General features: G+C 54.0%; 1 protein-coding gene across 3 annotated transcripts in view; it reads right to left on the bottom strand.

Moving 5' to 3' along the window:
• LOC147204425 (glutamate receptor ionotropic, kainate 3-like) overlaps window positions 1-6,936 on the bottom strand; it is a 66,539-nt gene extending 59,603 nt beyond the window's left edge. For 2 of the 3 annotated variants that reach the window (XM_086113019.1, XM_086113018.1), the window contains exons 1-2: window positions 6,498-6,936; window positions 6,238-6,376 (exon numbers count right to left, since the gene is read on the bottom strand). In XM_086113019.1, the coding sequence (XP_085969145.1) occupies window positions 6,238-6,376; window positions 6,498-6,896 (538 nt within the window). In that variant the 5' untranslated portion in view covers window positions 6,897-6,936. Of the gene's footprint in view, window positions 1-6,237 lie in introns of all 3 variants that reach the window. The other variant, XM_086113020.1, reaches the window with a different exon arrangement.
• Window positions 6,937-8,685: the final 1,749 nt, after the last annotated feature.

Here is an 8,685-nt window from a genome sequence, read left to right on the forward strand (position 1 = left end):
CGTCAATCAACAAGTCGGCCCGTTTCAAGCAAAACGGCGGAGGAAACGGTTGCCGTCGCGCGTGGCGACGGACCCAACGTTGGTCACGGGCGATGAGCGAGCTGCGGCAAACGACACGCAACGCTTGAAAGAGCCTTGATTGCCGGGGCGCCCGAGTGACACGTACGTTGTTTGCATTAGCGCCGAGCATTACGGGCCCGCTTAACGTATCGCAGATGTCTCATTACGTTTGCCTCCAATTATCGCTTCCATTGATCCTTTTCATCGGCGGAGATAATAGTCGCTGATTGCGGACGATCGGGCCGCATGCAAATTCTCTTAATGGGCGGCAATCAGCCGCATTGTCAGCCCCTTTTGCTTTGACGGATGAGCGGGCGTCACGCAAAGCTTCGGGGCTTCAAAGGGGCCCAGTCAAAGGTCAAAAGCGCACCTGGACGCCGGCCGCCATTGCGTCTTTGACGAGCATTTCACACGTTGGCGGTCGGGACGGGAAGTTGGCATTTGAAAGCCGAGCTCAGACGATGATGATGTGTCAAGGTGTCAAGGTGCCACAGGATGGTGCCTGGCTCAACGTCAGATTTCATTTTATTTTTTGCTCCCTGGCTGCTATGGTCACAAGTACCTTGAAAATAAGCCCGATACCCCACGTCGGTAGTCGCCCATCCCTGCGAATAAGTCCCCTTTTGGACCCAGTGCAGGGTTTGCTCTTTCAAAGCCCCGCGGCTGACCTTTGAAGCGTGCACGCGGTCGGCGAGGAACACCGCACGGTGAAGCGCCGGGAGCCAACCAGCCCCCCGATACGGACCCCCGCAAGGCCGTCCTGAGCCGAAATTGGGATTGAGCGGAAGGTTCCGGCTCTGAACTGGCAGTGACTTCGCACCTCCGCGGCGCCCCGTCGGTCGAAGAGAGACCGGAGGCGCCTCTGCTAGCGCCGGGGATGAACTAAAGGAGCCCCGGAGGCGGGAACGTGGAGGAAAGGCTCGCGCTTGCCCTCTGTGCCGTTTGCGGTCTGGGACTTTTTGGGGGGCCCGATGAGGCTCGTCTTCTCCGGCCGACTCGCTCGCAGTTGATGAGTAGCTCCCGCTCCGGCTCGAGCCCGCGGGGATCCGACGCCAGCTCCTCTTATACGTCCCCCTCGTCAGGCACGCACGCCGCCAAGCAGCGCCGGCCCCCCGCTTAGCTGCCGAACGTACGCGGCTCCCCGCGGACATGCCATTTCAAGGGATTCGCGCAAGCTGACGTTTGTGGCGCACCCCCGACAACGAAGGCTCGAGTCAAAGGGCGCCGTGGAAAAAGAGGCGGCTTTTGTTCTCTTGTCCTCAGCCCAGAGCCAAATGGGACGTACTTACTGGGCGATACCGTCGCCGTCAAATTGCGACTGCCTCGCGCCGACACGTCGCAGGTTACGTTACGCGCAACATCTGCAAATAGGTAAGGACGGCGCCAACGCGGAGGAGGGAGGGAGGGAGGCGAAATCGGACCCCAGGCTGCTGCCGCCGTGAATCTCGGAGTGTTGTTGCGCGCAAATGAAGCCGGCTTTTATCTGGGCTCGGAGGCGGCGCACAAAAGGCGGCGGCGCTGCACGACGTGGCGGGTTTTCAAATTGGGATCAAAAGGTTGCAGCTAATTAACAGGCTCGATGCGAGTTGCTGGGCTTCATCCCGGTCACGTTCTTGTTTGCAACGTCAAAATAGTTGCTCTGTTGGTTTTCCACGCACCTGCAGTGTCATAAGCGCAAGATTAGAACGGCTTTCTCGTCGTCGGCGCGCGGCGCGACAAAACGGACCGAGAGACATCGAAAAGCGAGGGATACGGAACGGGGGTCCGCCGGCGAGCCTTTTACCGAGCCCCGTTTTCGCAAATCAAAAGGAAAACATCGGCAACGGCACAGACCGAGCTCCTCTAACGAGAGCACGGAACGGTTGCGGGGGAGAAACCTCAGCAAACTAGCATAGCTGAAGAGAAGAGCGCACGCGGAGGTGGGGTGGCAGCTATCATTTCAGTCCACCTTGCAGAAGAAAGGCTTTGCGGCCGACCGCAATCCCGTTCTTCAGGTGCGCCGTCGTCAAGGAGAAAAAGGGGGGGGGGGGGGGGCTCACTGTGGTGACAGCTAGTTGAGGCTTGAAGCAATATTTTGTCTTCGACTGGATGCACTCATTCTTTGCTTGTTGACAAACGGCAAAATTGCTGAAAATGGAAAGAAAAAAACGGCAATACGTGACGCGGGGCAGGCCTCCTGTAAACGGATTGACTCGCTTTCATTTGGATTGAAGCGTTGGATGATTGGCAAAACGTTTTTCTCTCCCGAACGCCGATGGAAAGCTAACGCCTCAGCCTTCCGTCACACCTCTTGGAAAAGCGTCGTCAAAGCAGTACCGTCGCCAATCGTCACGGCGCGGCATTTCACGAGGCATATGCTGTCAGCAGCCGTTTCGCCGGCCGCTTTGCGCCACGAAACGAAAACACCATCTGGTGTGCCGGCTAGCGGCTAGGCTACGCTAGCTGGGGGCCGGATCGGGCCCCGCTGCGTCCCGGGATTATTTTAGCGGCGGTTTAGATCCTCTCCATTAGCCCCCAGTGGCTCGGATTATTGGCTAATCATCATTATGCGTGCGTGAGCAAGCCGCTTAAGCACCTGCGCTTTCACTTAAATCTCGTTAGCTTCAGCGATCGGAAACTTGGGCGTCGTGGCTCGGATTAATTCAAGAAGGGGAGGGAAAAAAAACAACAACTTCTTCCGATGTAAAGCCTGTTTGGAGCGTCTTATTTTGCGCCGGAGAGCAGATGATGACAGGAGACGCAAATCCACCATCTTGAAAATCAATCTGTCGTTTCTCATGGTAATGAATCGACAAAAAACGGGATTGGATCGGCCTGCAAGTACCCCCGCGAGACCGCTCGTTTGTTTTAGGGAGCGACGTGGGCGAGGAGTAATGGCTTTCGTTACCTTCCTGAAAAGCTCCCCTCGTGTGTGTTCCGCTCGAGCGGAGGAGAGGAGTGCGTTCGAGCCGCGGCCCGAATGAACCAAGCGTAGCCGAGCAAAGAGCGCACGCGGCCGTCTTTGGAATTTGATTTTCCCCGCGTGGAACATTCGAGGTAAGGGAGGCGGAATTTTCACCGCCTCACACTCGAGCCCCGCGCCGCCGACTCTGTCAACAAACACGGCGCGGCTTCGCGTGTGTCCGCTCCTTTCAAATGGAAGCAGAAAATGAGACCTCCGTGAGAGCTTTTGTAGCTTTCCGATTCAAAAGCTTTCAAGTTGTATCGTTAAAAGTCAGCTCTCCACGTGACGCTTTCACAATGCATACATTGGGGTTCAACATTCACAGCGGTCCGATGGCCCGTGGCCCACCCGGTGCCCAAGTCGACCGGTACCGGCCCGGTTTCATAAGCGCATACGGCGTCATGAAATCAACGCCCGCTTGCTTTTTTTGTTTGCTTGTTTTTTCAACTCACCTCAAGTGTATTTCTCGAGCACTTTAAAGCTACCACCGCTGTATAGAAAGTGCTCCACATGGAGCAACCGTCATATACAGTATGCAACAATAAAACAATGAATTCATAAAAAGAGTCGAAAGCGCAAAAACGGTCAAACGGAGTCATGCCGAGTCAAAAGCCACAGAATACAAATCGGTTTGGAGACGAGCTTGAAAGATGGGCAGCGAGCGGGCTGGCCGAAATTTCACTGGCAGGTCATTCCAAAGAGGGGGAGTGCCGACGCAAAAGGCCCCGTCCCTTCTGGGCCTCCGCTCACATTTAATGCTCAATACTTTGAGTTTTCTCCACTTCAATTGATCAATCAGCATTAATCTTTTCACCACTCAGCAGACATTTGGTGCGTTAGGTTAGATATAGTGTGTGTGTGTGTGTATATAGTTACTAGATGATGGTTCATCACAAATTTTAATCAGATGGTTTTATGTGTCCCTTAACATATTTTTAATGCTGATTAATACATATATATATATATATAGCACATAGCTATGTTAGTCAAAAAAAAAACAAACATTTACTTGCACCTAAGCCTTAATTCATCAACATTACATGTCATATTATTGTTATTCCGAAAAGCCCACGTGCCAGAGAAAAAACAGGAGAAGATCTGGAATCCAGAAAGTTGACTTGGGTTTCCAAAGTGATGACATTTTTTTGGACCAGTCTTCATTTTCATTTTCATTTGCCCGGAAGTCAAGCAAACGTTGTAACGTGGGAAGAAGATGTTGGCATGAATTTGCACGTTGACCTGCGGTGCCAAGCCGGCCCGGGTCGTGCCACGAACACGCACGCTCATATGAGGCCTCGCAAAAGCGATGAAAAAAACCTTTGCCGAGACCAGGCGAGGAAATGAAGTCAACTCCGCGGCGAACAAGCGACACTGATGAAGCGCTTTACAGTACGACGCAGATAAAGCAAATTGATCCTTCGATAAATCCTGCGCCTGAGTGGCAAGCCGACCAGACAATAAAGTGATGAACGACTTTCATCGGTGGGGAGGAAAGAAAAAAAAAGAAGAAAAGAAAAAGGGCCGTGACGCGTCACGAGCGGGGCTCGTCAAACAAGTTGCGAATGAATGACTGCAAATGAACCCCCCCCCCCCGCCCCCACTGCTACTTTAATGGGCCTCATATTTTGGGGGTGAGCGGAGGGACACACAAAAACAACCCAACACAAAACAAAAAGCACAGCATGCGAAGAGGATAAACAGAGTGAGCGCGCTTTTCACTCTCCTCTCTGGAAAATGGAATCGGCAGAACGAGACCAAAGCGCCATCTGGCCTCCACTTCCATCAATGTAGTGTCAGAAGCGGACGAATCGATGGCGACAACTCCACCTTGGACGCCCACCGTTACCCAGATGGCACGTTGGCGGTTGTGGGCGGTGGGGGGCCGGCGGGCGCACCACCACATTTGCCGGCTAAAAAAAGAGCGCCCTCTACTGTGCGAGTCACTTGGAATGGCTTTGTCATGTCAACGCGCTTTCTCGTCATGCGGCGCTTTCACGCCAGGTCGCCAAAATATCGGAATCAATTCATCAACCGCAATCAGAACCATCGATGACTTTTGAGTCCACCCGCCGTTGTGACTGGAGGCTTTTAGAAACGCACCAGCTGACCAAGCTGCGCACCGTGGAGCCATTTTGTTTTCTTTTGGGTTTTATTCTCCTCACTTGAATTTGACATTGAACGCGCTGCGCGACCTTCTCGTTCACACGCGCGCACACCGTCTGCACTGATGCGATGACGACGGTCTATAAAAAGCAATTGTGCGAGTGTGACACTTCAAGGTACATTTGTCTCAGCACCTTGACATTGATCTTTTGTTTTTTGGAAAAAATACAACTCGTCCGTCAAGTCATTTTCCAGCTTTTTGCCACCACCGCTCTCAGAAAAAATAGAATCATCCTGAAATTCGATCACCTCCCGTGCATTTGCGACATGATGCGCACCGTGCTTTTTTCTTCTTTTGTTTTCATGCAGGACAATTTCCATCTGATCAATGATGCACGCAGTACGTACGGAAATGAGCCGTTCGGCCTGTTACAACTCAACTTTTTCAATGAGATTTTGCAAAACCCAAATCAAAATGGGATATTCATTGACACATTGGTGACTACCTCCTAAGGGACCTTTTTTTTTTTTTTTTTTTTCAATTTCTCAATTGATGATTCAACTGAGGATCAAATCACAAACGTGACATATTTGGGATAGGATTGGAATACTTTCAGTAGGACTTTGAGTCGACTGTTGCCATTGGCGCATGCATCTTCTGCGTGTGCACAGGATGCCGATGCGCATTGTGCCAGCGGGGACACACAAAAAAAAAAAAAGAGCCATTTTCATGCTTCCGCTCTCACTATGTAAAGGCCATTTGTCACTTGTCCAAAAATGGCCCCGGTCCCAAAACGACGTCGACCACCATTTTGGCACCGGAGGGACGCGGAAAACAACGCGCATTGATCCGCGCCGATGCTCACTTTGCGGTGCGTCGTTGAGCGATCGCCGGCACGCGCAAAATGACTCGCTCGCGGATGTTTGGAGTTGGCCAGCTGCGCGTTCGATTCCCACACCCGAACTCTTGTGATGGGGGGGGGGGGGGGGTCAGGGGGGGGGGGTTAACTTCCTCGCCACCCGCACATTGCCCCACTTGTGAAGTGATACCACGACATCCTGTTGCTTCCGAGTCCGCGTCCGGCGACAGAATAATCTTGACCGATAGCTTGAAGAAAAGTCCGACTCACCTATTCGGATGACGTGAGGCATCCCGCACGAGTGTCGAATCCATATGAGACACGCAAGCATCCGCGTCCAGTATTCCGAAGTAGTCCCAAACCGCCAAGTGCGCCGCATGCTTGTAAAGTCACCCGATCCACTTTTTCCCTTTCGAGTGTGGAAAAAAGGAAAAACAGAAGCCAAAAAGAGCACTTAGGAATCGCGCATCAGGACCGAAAGCCTCCTCTCGTACTCGCCGTTGCGGCGCACGGATGCATTTTCCTTTCACCTTTTTGCCCCTGTCCAAAACGCGCTTCGAATCGGGGAGAGGGCAGAAAAGAAAAACAAAATCCCCACTCGGCTCCACCAAGCGGCTCACTGCACCTGCGTCCAATTGGGCAATTGTGACCTGCTGGCTTTGCGCGCGCTCTCGCGCCCCTTGCGGAACTTGGACGCGCGCACGCTCGCACGAACGGCCGCGTACGCGGATGAGCGAATTTGCTCCAGCCAGCTCCAGCCGGCTCCAGCGCTCCTCGAGGTCTAAACGGCTGTTCCGCGACGCGCAGGTGGATGAGGAAGAGCGCGCGCGCGCGCACACGCACACACACGCACGCGCACACGCACACACACACCACGCACGCTTCCTACTCTCCGGTTTGGTGCGCTCGCGCGGACGCTCAATACGCATCCGCGAGGCTGGCTGCAGGTGGACCGGCGAGCGTGGTTGCTGCGCGTGCAAAGGGGAGGTCGAGCGAGCGAGCGAGCGAGAGAGAGAGACGGGAGGGGGGGAGGGAGAGAGGGGGAAGAGTCGTGGGGAAGTCCACTCATCCGTAGGTGCGCGTCACAGTGGGGGGAGATGGAGGGGCGTCACTGCTGTTTGCTGCTTGTTGTCGTCGTCGCTTGTTGTTTCAGGTGATTTCTTTTTTGGGGGAAGGGGGGGCGGGGGGGCGGACATTCGACTCCAAATCCTCTGCACTTCTTTCCTTAACATACCCAATTCTCTCCACTCTTTGAGACCGTCGAGAGGAATCCAATCTGGCACCCGAAAATAAAGCGGCAATGTTGTGCCGTGTTAAAAAAATAATAATAATAAATAAATTAAAAAGCAATCCTGAGCTGCAAATGGAATGTACATTTTGAAACGGTTTTGCGTCCCGTTTTCATGCTTGCACTCAATGGCCACAGTGCTGCTCCTGCAGCGGGTGTGTGCACGTGGCCACCAGGGGGCAGAAAGGCTCCAATAACACGACGGCAACAGCTCAGTCGTCCTTTTTCACACCGCGTCAATGCTATCGTCACGTGTGCAGTTTGGGGGGGGGGGGGGGGGTGCCGCGTTATCTCTCGCTTTACTTTTGCGATTCCGCGGGTGGACCGCGTCTCATCCATTTGTGCAATTCATGACACAATTGTTGAAGCCAACGTAGCTATCGTTCATCCATCCATCCGCCCCTCATCGCTGTCTTTCATCCATCCGTCCATCGCCATCATGACACCACCAATGAAGCCGCCCGCGTCGCTGTCCCAGTTCGTCCGCCGCTCCATCGATCCTGCCGTCATGCCTCCACGCGTCCCGGTTCATTTACCTCGCCATCAGCACTGGCGTCATCCCTCCCACTGTCCCCATCATCCGTCCACTGATAGAGCGGTAGAGCGAAGAAACACGATGGAGCGGCCAAAGGCGCAATTGATGTTCTCGCACGATGCCTTTCACTGTTCCACCTACGAGGCACTCGAAGCGCTGCGCACGGATACCCGGTTCAGCCGCTGATGACGCGGCTTCGGGAGCCACCGGGGCTTCGGTCCCGGTCGTCACATGGGCGGGGGCTCGAACATGCAGCCTGCCCACCCCCCGAGGATTAGGACACACAGTCGAACAAAAACAGCGGCGCCATTGGAGCCCTGCACTTAGTCGAACATCATTGACGAGATAGCGTTGCGGCCCATTGCCTTTATTCCTCCGTTTGCAAGGCGGAGGTGTGTTTGGGCCATAAAATGTGCATCAAGCGAGCGGGCACAAGCCAGACTGACTGCTGTTGCAAATTCATGCCTCCAATACCCCCCCCCCCCCCCATCCCAGAACAGATTTATTGCCTCTCGGCACAACGTAAGGACTATCAGCGTGAGTTATGCGGCCCGGCTTTCGCATTATCCAGATTCATTGACTCGCTGCTCTTTCAGACGCAAAAAAATGTACACAGGCGGAGCCGAGCGGACGCTCCGGGGCGGGTCTGCGGGCGGGCGCTCCCCGCGGAGGGACGGTGGACGGCCGTCGGCTGCGCTCTCACGCGGGACGCGTGGATGAAGCGACGGGGGGACGGGGGCTGCCCGTCAAAGGTCAGCGCGCGCCGTTCAGCCTTTCAAGAAACCTTTTTGGAAAAATGACAGGTTTCATCGAATAATCACGTGATGGAATAGCCTTTTACTCTGGTAAAGTAAGAGAATAAAATAATTCATATAGCAGAGCTCATAATCGCCCG

This window comes from Hippocampus guttulatus, chromosome 6, assembly GCF_054856545.1.
Source record: "Hippocampus guttulatus isolate MCC_2025c chromosome 6, RoL_Hgut_1.0, whole genome shotgun sequence".
In the NCBI taxonomy this organism is placed as follows: Eukaryota; Metazoa; Chordata; class Actinopteri; order Syngnathiformes; family Syngnathidae; genus Hippocampus; species Hippocampus guttulatus.